Raw genomic sequence first — 13,419 nt, forward strand, 5'->3', positions numbered from 1 at the left:
AGACTAGTGACCGCAGCCCTGTTGCCAATGATCGGCTTGATAATCGGAGGTGACGTGGTAATGTTGATACGAGACGCACTCGACTGGTCAGACCTTTCGATTACAAGCCTTATGGATTCAGAGGTTTGGAGGAGATTCTGGGCGTCTACGTGCCTCACGTCTCGCGAGTCGTAATCGTCGATTTTCTTGATCACGTCACCCCTCTGGAGCGCCTCGTTCTCCGACTGCAAACACAAAAACCGATTTCCTTCAAACATTCGATTCGCTTCTACTCTCAGGTAAATACTTTCTGCGCACCTACCTTGCGCATACGTGGCAAATTAAGTTAGTAGTTCTTTTTGGCAGTAGAAACAATTGAGAAATTAATACTTGGTTATTTATTCCTCCATGGTTTAATGTGTTATATGTTTATTACTTAGAAATGGAAAATAGAAAAGACTCGATACGTACAGTAACGTATAATTGTGCATCTACGATGAAAAGTATATGGTTGGATCATGTCCAAACGTGTTTATGGCTCCCCCCTTCTACGTTCGAATCGTGCTAGAAAGAATGAAACTGAGAGGATCGAGAAGATACACGAGATCGAGCCACACGTGACAGGTAGATGGGTGAGCGGTAAATTGAATACCCAGAACCTTCTAAAATGTTATTATTCTACTGGTTGAATCTCTGTCGCAATGTAAGTCTTGTTTTTCATCGGATTTCCAATGTCAAAACACGTAAATAACAGTGTAAAGTTTAAAAATTATATCTACAATTATTCATTTCTATAAAATAAAAGTTGTAGTCTATATTCTTTTAATGAAATTAATTCTACACTTGTATTTTGACGTTCCGAGAAAATAGAGATTCACGGGGCGGCAAAATGAAGATGGACAATGTATTTTCAACGCGATAAATATTATGGTATTGGTAGGAGGTTGTCTGCGTTAGAAAATAATCTTGATCCCCTGCTGTTCCGTTGTAGGTACTACTGCTTTGCCGTACACATCCAATAATAACTGCACGGGCGGCAACGCGTGCGAATCTACATAGTAATATATTACTGTACGTATCGGACAGCCCTGGCTCGAAGAAATCGGTGGTTTAGTGCCAGAAGGGTGCAGCTACATAATTGAATGATCGACTGGAACAACGTCGTATATTCATCAAGGTGGTAAAACCTGGCCAGTTCTGCTAAACTTCTTTTATTCTCACAAATGAATGAAACTGTTGTAACGTCCATGGCAGAAATATTATGTTGTTATCGTACTACGTTAAGACATTATAATTAACGTAGATAACACATTGGCTATTATTCACAATGTCTCAAGCTTAAACTCAAATACAGTTATTTGTTTCCATCTGCCAAAAGAAAGTGGAAATACTCAGAGAACAATAACATTTTAAGGAGAGCGAAAGGAAACAAAAATGAGAAAAAAAAACGATGCAAATTTAAAAAGAGGTGGTTAGATGGTTCTCAGGATAAACTATCGAGATGACGATGGTGTTCAGAGGGGGAGAAAAAAATGGAACTCACGCGGGTGACGACGATCGGCGTGCCCAAATCAGCGCCTCCGGCGATACGTATCCCCCAAGGTTTGCCGGCGCTGGATCTCTTAAGCTTCACGATCACCGTTTGTTTCCTCGTCATGCTCTACTCCGTCTGTCACAACAACGCAATCGCGCGTTTAGAACGGACACAGAAACCGATGATGGGGAGTCCCCGTACGGTCTGGCGTCCAGAGAACCTAACGACGCGAGATGTAACGCGCGAAAGAGAACCAGAGGAGCGCGTGTGGGCGCGAAAAGCCCCCGTGGATTAAAGGGGAGAAGCTCGATGAATAACGAGAAGACGGCCGAAAAGGGATCAGAGACGGCGCGAATCCGCGACGAGTCGATGTCGAAGCGGCTTACGCTCTTTACTGGCAAACGAGAACTACTGGGCTGCACCAGCCACTTGATTTTGACAGGCTTTACTTCTTGCGAGCTTTAGTTACCCAACTAGCCGGCCCGCCGCTTCTGCTATTCTGGCCCCATTTCGAATTGGCATACCGCGTGTGTATTGTTCTGTCCCGACCTGCACTCGTTTCTCTGGCATTTATCGGCCTCCCTGACTTCGCTGCCATGGGGACTGATAATCTCGTACGAAACTCGATATTTATTTGTTTACTTTTTCATAGGAAATGCAGAAACAACTCCATTAAGGCATACTTTGTACATGTACAACAGGCCTACACGTCATCAAGCAGGACGAGAATAAAGATTTGAATTGTATAGCTGGATCGACACTCTTACGCTACGACGGGTTTCTTTGCCAAAACAACGAAGGAAAAAGGTAAATCGCCGTGAGAAAAATAATGCAGGATGAAACATGATCCAGCTGGGAACGTCACCGTACATCACAGAGGAACGGAGTGTCCAGGGTCGGTTCGTTCTGCCGCGTACTCACATAGGTTTCGTAATAACTGCTTATGGAGAACTTAAGGGCCATCTTCTTTTAGTGAATCTTACGGACTTTGGTTCCTCCTTTTTCCTTCGCCGACGCGCTTTCACCGAGTGACGTCTGCGAGAGCCCGCGAGCTTCTCTCCCTTGCCGTGCCTCCTCAATCTAATTAGTTCGACTGCACTGTGATTAATGAGACCAGATCAAGAGGAAAAGGGGGAAGAGCAAAAGAGAGTAGCTGTGATGAAACGAGAGGAAGAGAGTGTACGTAAGTTTGACTTAAATTAGCAACCTATAGCGCGAAAGGTTAGTCAATCATAGTCTCGAGACTGGACCGTTCTAGTGACTCATTTATCTCGATTTACACGATCCTAAGAAAGATGTGTATACACATCGATCAGAATGATATGCTGATTGCCAATGCTGATGACCTATTAATCGCCTATCGATACGCCGTTCGGGTGATACGGATTGCTTGGTCGCTAAGAATGGATCCACGTTGCGGGAGTGAAGCTCGGAAAAGAGAATTAAAAATAATTTAGGTCGGCCATACGATGGAAGTTCGATGCAACCGTGCCGAAGGACAATTTCCGTCGATGGGCGTGAAATATATTTTTATTTTCTCTGTACAAAGTAGTAGAAATTCGTGTAAATCCAAGGATGAAGCTTATACTTTTTAAATCCTTAACTTAATCGTTTATCTTGAATGCTGTAGGCGCCAGCAAAAAGGACTAACATCTCTTTTCACGAATATTCTTCGCTGATTGCTCTACTGATTACCATACGGCGAACTTCACTGGTACCAGCGCCGATCTCGTACAGTTTAGCATCCCTCAGGAATCTTCCAGTCGGATAATCATTTATATACCCGTTTCCACCTAGTGTAAATTACAAACATTCAGATAAACGTTCATAGTCGACGAACTTTCGCAGAGGATTGAACTGAAATAATTTACCAAGTACTTGAATCGCGTCTAAGGCAGTCTTTGTGGCGCTTTCAGCAAGAAAAAGTATCACTGCTGCGCAATCTTTCCGATTCACGTGTCCAGCGTCGCAAGACCTTGCTACAAAGTACAAGTAGCTCCTGCAGGCACTCAAACTCGTATACATATTTGCTATCTTCTCCTGAAACATCATTAACATTTTCATTTATACTGCGGTTGTGTAAATCATTTAATATTGTACCTGTATAAGCTGGAACTCCGCGATGCGTTTTCCAAATTGTTTTCTTGTATGGGCGTAGTCAAATGTCACGTCGCAACACGCCTGAATAATTCTAACATTCGATGCATTAAATCATGGTGTTCCATAAAATAATGGAAAAATAATTAGGAATTTGAAGGATTCTTACCCCAAAGGGCCAGCCGCCAGTACTAGTCGCTCCAAATCTAAACCGCTGAAAAGAACGTATACGCCTTTGTTTTCTTCTCCAAGCACATTTCCCGCTGAAGATAAAAACAAAAAATGTATAAGTTATATATAGTCTTAGAATATGCTCGACGAACTTACCAGGAACTTTACAGTCTTCGAAAACAAGTTCAGCCGTGTTGGAACCTCGCATTCCCATTTTATCTAACTTTTGCGCTGTACTGAAACCTTCGAATCCGCGTTCTACGATGAACGCTGTGATTCCGTGCTGTGGTTTGTCGGTATTTGGATTCGTCCTCCCATAAACGACGAGAGTTTCGGCATCAGGGCCATTCGTGATCCAAAATTTATTACCATTCAAAACATAATAGTCTCCTTTCTTTTCTGCTCGCAGTTTCATGGAAACTACATCAGATCCTGATCCTGGCTCCGACATGGCGAGTGCTCCGATGTGTTCTCCGCTGCACAACTATATCAATGATTATTACATTTTTTAAACGAATATAAAATGAAAGTTTTATTTAAAAGAACGTAAATAACCTTCGGCAAATATTTGTTCTTTTGTTCCTCCGTGCCGTTTTTGTGAATTTGATTTAAGCACAAATTCGAATGTGCGCCATAACTGAGTCCGATAGCCGCCGATGCTCGGCTCAATTCTTCCATAATAATGATATGATCCAAGTACGTGCCACCTGTTCCACCATATTCTGTTTTCGCTGTTATTCCCAGCAAGCCTAATTCTCCTAGTTTTTTCCAGAATGACTAGAAATCAATTTTGTAAATTACAAAAATTTACACGCCTCCGAATTTGTTAAATATTTTGTTACCCACTCGTAAATCATCGAAATTGTTCTTCTTGTCGATCTCATCAGCTTTCGGGGCAAGCTCTTTTTGAGCAACGTTAAAAACCAATTGTCGTAGCTGTAAAAGAAAATATCCCATTTAATTGTTTTAAATTAAATGCTACGCATAAACGAGGACAGATTTGAAAAATATCGATCGACGGTTTGGGAGATCGTCTTAAGAATAATGCGCGTGCGTAATCGTTGAACTTGACGCCGTTTATATGGCAGCCTAATTTTGTTACGATTCTATAATGCTAACCTGTTTCTGTTGATCTTTCAATTCACAGATATTCTCATCTATCTTGTAATATTGCGAAGAACATCTTACATTAAATAATTCGCTATTCCATTTTGAGTAATTCTGAAGCAGCGATCTTGTAAATTTACTAATAGAGAGATTCATATTCTTAAAGATTTAATATGCCAAGTATTCTTTGCAACTGTACACGAAACTACACACGATTAAGTGTAAACATGATAAGGGAATTACTTAGCATATCGAGTGTGATGAAATGTCATATGTTTTTTTGTGCATATCAATAAGCAACATGACTAAAGATTTAATTAACGTACAGAAATTTGGATATCTATCGCATTTGAAACGTTTTTAATTTCTTGTTAAAAGTATTAGGAAGTTAAAAAGGAGAAACAAAAGTAAAATTTGCTTAAATTGCAATCGTATGAATTTTCTGGGATCATCTTAATGTACCATGTGATTTCTCTATAAATAAAAATAGAAATCCATCAGAATTTTGAAGTCATTTTTTATTCGTTATAAAGGTCTTATGGAATAGAGTACATTTAATATATGCAGGTAACATATGTCCGTACCTCAAATGCAAGATTAGGTTATATCCACTTTTAGTCTAACAACAGCTTGTGTACTATAAGTATATATCACCTTTATGAAGTTTACATTTGATACACGGTAAAAGAATTTGTACATATAAAAATGGGTGAGATGAAATTTGGTACCCACGATGGCATTAAATCTGAACAAAAATATAATAAAGTAGTAAAGCATATACAGGTACGAGAGAGGTTAGGGTATTTGTTTATTGTATTCCAGTAGATACCTTAATACAATCATTTGTTTATAGGATAAGTGGAAACTTGTACCTGCTTTTCTTAAGGGAAAAGGTCTCGTGAAACAACACATTGATTCCTTTAATTATTTTATAAATGTAGAGATAAAAAAGATTGTAAAGGCAAATGAAAAAGTACTTAGCGATGCTGATCCTCTATTTTATGTAAAGTAAGCATTGTTATGTTTGTATATTACATCAAAATATATTATAGATCTTACAATTAACCACCTATTTTGTACTGCAGGTATTTAAATGTACATGTTGGATCGCCAGATGTGGAAGAAGGTTTCAATGTGACTCGTTCTACAACACCACACGAATGTCGGTTGAGAGATTTAAATTATTCTGCCCCTATCACAGTGGATATTGAATATATCAGAGGACATCAGCCAATAATTAGAAATAACTTATTGATTGGGAGGTATGTTTTGGTAAATATATTTCAAATGATAAGCATATAATAAATTGAATTGGTTACTGCTTTCCAGAATGCCAATTATGTTAAGAAGTTCAAACTGTGTATTAAATGGGAAATCTCATTTTGAACTAGCAAAAATGAATGAATGTCCTCACGATCCCGGTGGTTATTTTGTAGTAAATGGACAGGAGAAAGTAATTCTTATACAGGAGCAAATGCTTAGAAATAGAATTATTTTGGAAGAAGATACTAAGAATTGTATTGTAGCATCTTGTAACAGTTCTACTCACGAAAGGAAAACAAAAACTAATATTGTAGGTAAGGCTGGAAGATACTACATGAGGCACAACATTTTTCAGGATGTAAGTAAAAATTACTTGTATTGTCTTGTATAAATAAAATATGATTTTATGGATGATATATTTTTCATGAGATAAGATGTTTTATATTGTAAGGATATTCCTGTGACAATAGTATTTAAAGCAATGGGAATTGTGAGCGATCAAGAAATCATGCAACTGATTGGTACAGAAGAAGAATTTATGAAAAAATTTGCACCCAGCTTGGAAGAGTCTCACGTTTTAAATGTTTTCGCTCAAAATCAAGCATTGAGGTAAATTGTTTATATGTAAAGCTATTAGCATTGTGAATATTGATCACATATGTTCCAGGTTTCTCAGTAATAAAAGAAAACAAAAGAGGTATTCAGTAATAAAGGCTAGCATCACAGATGAAATGAAAGACATATTAGCAACAAACGTTTTATCTCATGTTCCTGTTAGTAATTTAAATATAATTTCTACCCCTTGGAAGTGATGCAATAGTACTATAAAATATTTGTTATTACAGGTTGTAGATTTTAATTTTAAAGTGAAAGCAACTTACATTGCTTTGATGATTCGCAAAGTCATGAAAGCACAAACCGACGGTAAACTTGTAGATGACAGAGATTATTATGGTAATAAACGATTAGAATTGGCGGGTTCTCTACTGTCTTTAATGTTTGAAGATTTGTTTAAAAGATTCAATTGGGAGGTAATATACGATAATATTAAATTGTTTTTATTACAAAGATATTATAACAAAGATTATGATTTACAATATTTTTACAGTTAAAGCAAATTGCTGACAAAAATATACCGAAAATTAAAGCTGCTCAATTTGATATTGTGAAGCACATGAGGCAGGATCAAATTACCAATGGATTAGCCTTTGCTATATCTTCCGTGAGTTAATAATGCTTCTTTAATCAAGAATACTAAACAAAGTAAATATTTGTCTTTATAGGGTAATTGGACGATTAAACGATTCAAAATGGAACGCCATGGCGTCACTCAAGTGTTGTCTAGACTCTCTTATATTTCTGCACTGGGTATGATGACACGAGTTAACTCTCAGTTTGAAAAAACCAGGAAAGTATCCGGTCCGCGATCTTTGCAACCATCGCAATGGGGAATGCTATGTCCCAGCGACACTCCTGAGGGAGAAGTTAGTATTATACATGAACTTTGAACATGATCAGAAATTAAACAAAATTATTTATGAACAAAATTTCTGCAGGGTTGTGGTTTAGTAAAAAATTTGGCTCTCATGACTCATATTACTACAGAAATCGAAGAGGAACCAATTGTGAGGTTAGCATTCAACTTAGGTGTCGAAAATGTAAATATTCTTGGCGGCGAGGAAATCAATAATAAAGATGTTTACATGGTTTTTCTAAATGGTAATATTTTGGGTGTAGTCAAAAACTATCAGAGACTGGTAAATGTCTTCCGATTGCTACGTAGGAAAGGCCTTATAAATGGTTTTGTTTCAATACATACACAACATCAGCACAGGTAACATTCCTCGGAAAATTAAATCAACATGTAACACTGCAGTTTCTTTATAATTTCATTACTTCAATTTAGATGCATTCAAATCAGTTCTGATGGTGGACGATTGTGCAGACCATATATTATTGTACAAAATGGAGAACCTCTTGTACAAGAGGAACACATCAAATTGCTTGAGCAAGGTGTACGATGTTTCGAAGATTTTCTACAAGATGGTTAGTGCTTTAAAAATAAAACTTCTTTAACTGCATCTGTGTATATACATATACTTATAATATTATTAAAAGGTCTAATCGAGTATTTGGACGTGAACGAAGAAAACGATAGCACTATTGCATTCGACGAATCCCATATTCATAACAAAACAACACACTTAGAGATTGAACCGTTTACGTTACTTGGAGTTTGTGCTGGATTAGTACCGTACCCTCATCATAATCAAAGTCCAAGAAATACTTATCAATGTGCTATGGGTAAACAAGCCATGGGAACCATCGCTTATAATCAACGCAATCGTATCGATACGTTGATGTATAATTTAGTATACCCTCAAGCACCTATGGTGAAATCTAGAACGATAGAACTGATTAATTTCGATAAATTACCCGCTGGTCAAAATGCAACAGTGGCTGTCATGTCGTATAGCGGTTACGATATCGAAGATGCTCTCATATTAAATAAAGCTTCGATCGATAGAGGATTTGGAAGATGTTTGATTTATCGAAATGCAAAGTGTACGTTAAAAAGATACGCGAATCAAACATACGATCGAATAATGGGTCCATTAATAGATTCAAATACAAAGAAACCAGTTTGGAAACACGATATTATCGATAGCGATGGAATTGCTGCACCTGGTGAAATGGCGGAAAATAGAAAGGTTAAGTTCTAAAGATCGAAGCTTTAGATGTATTAATATAAACAAAAGAGTCATGTCCTTCTCTTCTTCCCAGGTAATGGTAAATAAATCTGCTCCTTCCGCAAATATTGGTCCAGTGACCTCTGGTAACGTACAAACACAAACCGAGTACAAAGAGGTTCCAGTTGTATTTAAAGGCCCTGTTCCTGCATATATTGAGAAGGTCATGATTTCCAGTAATGCAGAAGATGCATTTCTGATTAAATTATTGTTAAGGCAAACACGGCGACCCGAGATTGGCGATAAATTTAGTAGTCGACACGGACAAAAAGGTGTAACTGGTACGTGTTTCATCTTATCATTATGTAAACTTACAAGCATCCGTTTTTATTACTTGAATCTATATGTAGGCTTGATCGTGGAGCAAGAAGATATGCCATTTAACGACTACGGTATATGTCCTGATATGATCATGAATCCGCATGGGTTTCCTTCGCGTATGACGGTCGGAAAATTGATAGAGTTACTCGCTGGAAAAGCTGGGGTTGTGAAAGGCCAGTTTCATTATGGCACAGGTATATTTATAATAAATGTTTCCTTCTTAATGACCGTTATAACAATGTATAATAATACATACTTTTAATTTAGCCTTTGGTGGTTCAAAAGTGGAAGATGTTTGCCAAGAATTAGTAAAACATGGTTACAACTACTTGGGTAAAGATTTCTTTTATTCTGGTATTACAGGAGAACCATTGCAGGCGTATATTTATTCAGGACCGGTAAGTCGATATCTCACTTAATTCTGTAACTCATATCTATAAAACTGTACTATATATACATTTAAAAATACAGGTTTATTATCAAAAGTTAAAGCATATGGTACAAGACAAAATGCATGCCCGCGCTCGTGGACCAAGAGCAGTGTTAACGCGTCAACCAACCGAAGGTCGCGCCAAAGAAGGAGGTTTACGATTAGGTGAAATGGAACGTGATTGTTTGATTGGATACGGTGCTAGCATGATGTTGATTGAGAGACTCATGATATCTAGCGATGCGTTCGATGTTGATGTGTGTAACAAATGTGGTCTGATGGCGTATAGCGGTTGGTGTCACAGTTGTCGTTCCAGTTCGTGTGTTTCCACGATTTCTATGCCCTATGCCTGCAAGTTACTTTTCCAAGAGTTACAATCCATGAATATTGTACCTCGTTTGACATTAAAAAATTATTGCGAGTAATACTACTATAGTTTATACATGTAAATATATTCATAATATTGTTAACACAACATTAGTCTTTACTCAGTTTAAAATTACATATATTTGGAACAGTACCGGAGTTAAAGAGGCTCGGCAAGAAGACGCATTTCTGGATTTTCAATACAATTTTTGCTTTGTACTAAGCGCAACTCAATTTTCTTTGCAGGTTGTAATTCCTTGTCTTGGCATGCTAACGAACATTTTTAAAAGAAGTTATTATTTTTAAATATTTTTATATAAAGAAATAATTTAAATAAATACCTTTGGAGTAATCGTAAGTTTTTAATAGTACGCTATATAGCGAATTCATAGTCTTTTGAATAGCATCTTTTAAACTGTCTTCTAAGTACGTGTGAGCTAAAAACAAGGCAGCAAAGAGATCTCCGGAACCCGTAAAATTAGCTGGTATTTTTGGTATTTCGATTTTGTATAGCAAATTCTCTGTTGCGCTCGGAAAAATTGTATTATTTTTTATTGTGCTGAACACCGCCGTTAAAGTATCACTAATTTCTGACGATGAGACAGCTATTATTTTAGGACCAACTTTGTGTAATTCTTTTACAGCATTTTGTAACTCAGACATTGTACTGATCTTTTTACCGGTTAGTAGTCTGAAATAATTAACATTATTAGTGCTGTTGTTGCTTCATTTGTATCCAATTTATATAAATATTTAACATACTCTACTTCAAATTGATTTGGTGTTACAATGTCTGCCAGTGGCACTATCTCTGTTTTATAAATTTCATTCAGCTCTTCAGGAACATACATTTTTCCATTGTCTCCCATAACAGGATCACATACTAATATTGAAAAATACATGATTAATACGAAGTCCATTATTATTTTAACTAATATATTTATATTTTATTTACCATATTTGAGATGAGGGTTTTTACTTTTTAAGGCACGAACCACTCCTGCTATTCTCTTTAAAAATGAAGCAGAGCCAACATACCCAGTGAGCAAATGAGTGTAATTGTCTAAATCATTTTGTGCTAAACCATCCATTAAGTCTTCTACAAAATTACCATTAACATTAGAAAAATGTAAAAAAATTCTTAAAAGTACAATAGTATCATCTGCCCTTTAAATTCATGTTATCTTACCTAAGTCTTTATCATTAAGTATTTGACCTTTAAAGACCTTGTATCCAGTATGATTGGACAGTTGCACAGAATTAATTGCATCCACCTCGAATCCTAATAACTTAACAGAAAGAATTATCCGTTTTTTTTCTTCATTGTAGTATTTGATGTATATTATGTCACATTCGTATTAATTTATCACTCTATACTTTTAAATTATATTATTTTATAACATTTCATATTTAAAAAAGAATGATACGATATGATGCGTTTTTATATCATTTTCACAATAATGATTCTAATTTCTATTTAATACTATAAAATTTGATGTCTGAAATCATAAATGAATTTACAACAAATGAGGATGCTCGTAGCTCGTAGGTATATAGGTAAATGACGAGATAAGCGAAGAATGTTGATGATATGGTGAATGTCGTACCAACGTATATGGATGACGAATTAATGTTACGTGGGTGTGTCGTTCACCTGTAATGGAAATGTTGCACTTTTATTGCCAACGTAACCGAACACGACGTGACTTTGTATCGAAAGAATTCGCGGTGACTTTTCGGAGCACATGTTGATTAGTTGATGCACGGCACAACACTACGTCAATGTTCCCCTGGTCGAGCGCGGACTGATGTGATGTATGCACTTCTCACATAGCATTATATACCTTCCTGTACAGCCAGTTTCAAAAGTCGAACATCAGTTCTCATCTTACTCAGAATTATAGTAATACTGTTAAATTGCTTACATGGCATGGTTCTTCATAGTTGATATCAACTAAAGCTTTCACATGTAAACTCTATCTTTGGGTAAGATCTTTGACTGTATTACAGATAACGTATTAATAGGATTTCTCATATTACGTTAAAGTTTACCAGGACAAATATTTTTCAAACAGATTATTTGCCCTGTCATAAACGAGTTATGCAATATTGTATGTTTAACGAGTTGCACGCATGATTGGCAATTAAACTAGTATTAGTATAACAATGTTAATTAAAAATGGCACGCTTGCGTTTGCGCTACAGACGCCACCGAGTGTGCGAAATTGAAACCTTTATGTTATCTGCAAGACTGCAAGATAAGTGGACTCTTACGTCTACGAGATGATAACTGGAACGACAAGCCGGAAAGCGTAGGTTGCCGCACAAAAGGGGCACTTCTGCGCCTACGAGATGACAACCGAACCGGCAAATCCGCTAGTCTAGGTTGCTGCATATTAGGGGCATCTCTGCGCCTACGAGATGGCAACCTAAACGACAAGCCGGCAAGCGTAGGTTCTTGCATGGAAGGGGTACCTCTTCGCCTACGAGATGGCAACCGAAACGACAAGCCGGCAAACGTAGGTTGCCGCATAAAAGGGGTACCTCTGCACCTATGGGATGATAACCGAACCGACAAGCAGGCTAGTATCGGTTGCTGCATTCCAGGGGCACCTAAGTGTCAACGTTGTGCAAACAGGCCTACAAACTGGCTAATTTCAATTCATATCTAACACGTGTACTTGATGACAACTAACATTTCGTTCACTTATCGTTCAGACCGCGTAAATCACCGGTGACTGATACTAACTTTTCGTCCACATTTAGACACCTCCTAACATCATCTAACATTTCCTAATACCATCTAACATCTCCTAACACCATCTAACATCTCTCGACATCTCCTAACAATTTCTAACACTTCCTGACATTTTCTTACACATACCTTCTAACATCATCTAACCTTCTCCTAACACTTCCTGATATCTCCTGACACCTTTTAAGAACCCTTAACACCACCTAATACCTCCTTTCATTTCCATTCATTTCCAGGCACATTTCCCTTTAATTTCCGACCTTTCCCTGGCCATCTCCTCATGTTCTCCTGATACAAAAGGTAAGTTTCAAGCGACAATTATAACTTATGTTACCTCTTCAATCATCATGTTCTCCTGATACAAAAGGTAAGTTTTAAGTTACAATTAAAAATTATGTCACTTCCATTTCCTGGTATATATATTTTCCTTTAATTTCCCTTCATTTCTTTATATATATCCCTTTAATTTCCCTCCATTTCCTTACACATTTCCCTTTAATTTCCCTCCATTTCCTTACACGTTTCCCTTTAATTTCCCTCCATTTCCTTACATATATTCCTTTAATTTTCCTCCATTTCCTTACATATATTCCTTTAATTTCCCTCCATTTCCTTACATATATCCCTTTAATTTCCCTTCATTTCC

The 13,419-nt window shown here is 37.1% G+C and overlaps 4 protein-coding genes and 2 long non-coding RNA genes across 21 annotated transcripts in view; 3 read left to right on the top strand and 3 right to left on the bottom strand.

The window, feature by feature from the left end:
* LOC128876826 (uncharacterized) overlaps window positions 1–142 on the top strand; it is a 3,700-nt gene extending 3,558 nt beyond the window's left edge. For all 9 annotated transcript variants that reach the window (XR_008457123.1, XR_008457124.1, XR_008457127.1 and 6 more), the window contains one exon: window positions 3–142. This is a non-coding gene — a long non-coding RNA (uncharacterized LOC128876826). The remainder of the gene's footprint in view (window positions 1–2) is intronic.
* Window positions 1–1,800, bottom strand: part of LOC128876824 (PDZ and LIM domain protein 3) — a 13,621-nt gene extending 11,821 nt beyond the window's left edge. For 2 of the 3 annotated variants that reach the window (XM_054123540.1, XM_054123539.1), the window contains exons 1-2: window positions 1,523–1,800; window positions 94–224 (exon numbers count right to left, since the gene is read on the bottom strand). In XM_054123540.1, coding sequence (XP_053979515.1) covers window positions 94–224; window positions 1,523–1,636 — 245 coding nt within the window. In that variant the 5' untranslated portion in view covers window positions 1,637–1,800. Of the gene's footprint in view, window positions 225–1,522 lie in introns of all 3 variants that reach the window. The other variant, XM_054123538.1, reaches the window with a different exon arrangement.
* On the top strand, window positions 138–1,414 carry LOC128876828 (uncharacterized). The gene is made up of 3 exons (XR_008457132.1): window positions 138–278; window positions 420–603; window positions 971–1,414. It is a non-coding gene; the product is annotated as an uncharacterized LOC128876828 (long non-coding RNA).
* Window positions 1,801–1,899: 99 nt separating the features above from the next.
* Window positions 1,900–10,129, top strand: LOC128876818 (DNA-directed RNA polymerase III subunit RPC2). Of its 6 annotated transcripts, none has more exons than XM_054123516.1 (18): window positions 1,900–2,040; window positions 2,166–2,412; window positions 2,487–2,692; window positions 5,742–5,896; window positions 5,974–6,150; window positions 6,218–6,509; window positions 6,603–6,760; window positions 6,819–6,924; window positions 6,997–7,182; window positions 7,260–7,373; window positions 7,435–7,635; window positions 7,708–7,985; window positions 8,058–8,197; window positions 8,270–8,862; window positions 8,936–9,182; window positions 9,252–9,416; window positions 9,490–9,620; window positions 9,694–10,129. In XM_054123516.1, the coding sequence occupies exons 3-18, from the start codon at window positions 2,621–2,623 to the stop codon at window positions 10,075–10,077; spliced, it is 3,399 nt and encodes a 1,132-aa protein (XP_053979491.1). In that variant the 5' UTR covers window positions 1,900–2,040; window positions 2,166–2,412; window positions 2,487–2,620; the 3' UTR covers window positions 10,078–10,129. The 6 variants fall into 6 exon arrangements, with proteins under 6 accessions (XP_053979491.1, XP_053979492.1, XP_053979493.1 ...); XM_054123517.1 differs by having other exon boundaries at window positions 2,166–2,320; XM_054123518.1 differs by having other exon boundaries at window positions 1,992–2,127; window positions 2,215–2,412.
* On the bottom strand, window positions 3,024–5,044 carry LOC128876823 (isovaleryl-CoA dehydrogenase, mitochondrial). Its single transcript, XM_054123537.1, has 8 exons — window positions 4,901–5,044; window positions 4,628–4,717; window positions 4,337–4,558; window positions 3,938–4,265; window positions 3,780–3,873; window positions 3,614–3,704; window positions 3,385–3,553; window positions 3,024–3,306 (listed from the first exon to the last, which is right to left on the bottom strand). The coding sequence occupies exons 1-8, from the start codon at window positions 5,042–5,044 to the stop codon at window positions 3,173–3,175; spliced, it is 1,272 nt and encodes a 423-aa protein (XP_053979512.1). The 3' UTR covers window positions 3,024–3,172.
* On the bottom strand, window positions 10,084–11,858 carry LOC128876825 (pyridoxal kinase). Its single transcript, XM_054123541.1, has 6 exons — window positions 11,673–11,858; window positions 11,208–11,307; window positions 10,974–11,117; window positions 10,781–10,901; window positions 10,360–10,709; window positions 10,084–10,288 (listed from the first exon to the last, which is right to left on the bottom strand). The coding sequence occupies exons 1-6, from the start codon at window positions 11,763–11,765 to the stop codon at window positions 10,179–10,181; spliced, it is 918 nt and encodes a 305-aa protein (XP_053979516.1). The 5' UTR covers window positions 11,766–11,858; the 3' UTR covers window positions 10,084–10,178.
* Window positions 11,859–13,419: the final 1,561 nt, after the last annotated feature.

The sequence above is a fragment of the Hylaeus volcanicus genome, chromosome 5 (assembly GCF_026283585.1).
Source record: "Hylaeus volcanicus isolate JK05 chromosome 5, UHH_iyHylVolc1.0_haploid, whole genome shotgun sequence".
Lineage (NCBI taxonomy): Eukaryota > Metazoa > Arthropoda > Insecta > Hymenoptera > Colletidae > Hylaeus > Hylaeus volcanicus.

Coding starts and splice junctions, on each gene's coding strand:
- LOC128876823 (XM_054123537.1), bottom strand. CDS start 5,044: ATGAATCTCTCTATTAGTAAATTTACAAGATCGCTGCTTCAGAATTAC. Junction 4,718..4,900: donor TGAAAGATCAACAGAAACAG/GTTAGCATTATA, acceptor TTTCTTTTACAG/CTACGACAATTGGTTTTTAA. Junction 3,554..3,613: donor CGGAGTTCCAGCTTATACAG/GTACAATATTAA, acceptor ATGATGTTTCAG/GAGAAGATAGCAAATATGTA.
- LOC128876818 (XM_054123514.1), top strand. CDS start 5,594: ATGGGTGAGATGAAATTTGGTACCCACGATGGCATTAAATCTGAACAA. Junction 7,636..7,707: donor GCGACACTCCTGAGGGAGAA/GTTAGTATTATA, acceptor AAATTTCTGCAG/GGTTGTGGTTTAGTAAAAAA. Junction 9,621..9,693: donor CGTATATTTATTCAGGACCG/GTAAGTCGATAT, acceptor TTAAAAATACAG/GTTTATTATCAAAAGTTAAA.
- LOC128876825 (XM_054123541.1), bottom strand. CDS start 11,765: ATGTGCTCCGAAAAGTCACCGCGAATTCTTTCGATACAAAGTCACGTC. Junction 11,118..11,207: donor ACTTAATGATAAAGACTTAG/GTAAGATAACAT, acceptor GTAATTTTGTAG/AAGACTTAATGGATGGTTTA. Junction 10,902..10,973: donor AAACCCTCATCTCAAATATG/GTAAATAAAATA, acceptor TTTCAATATTAG/TATGTGATCCTGTTATGGGA.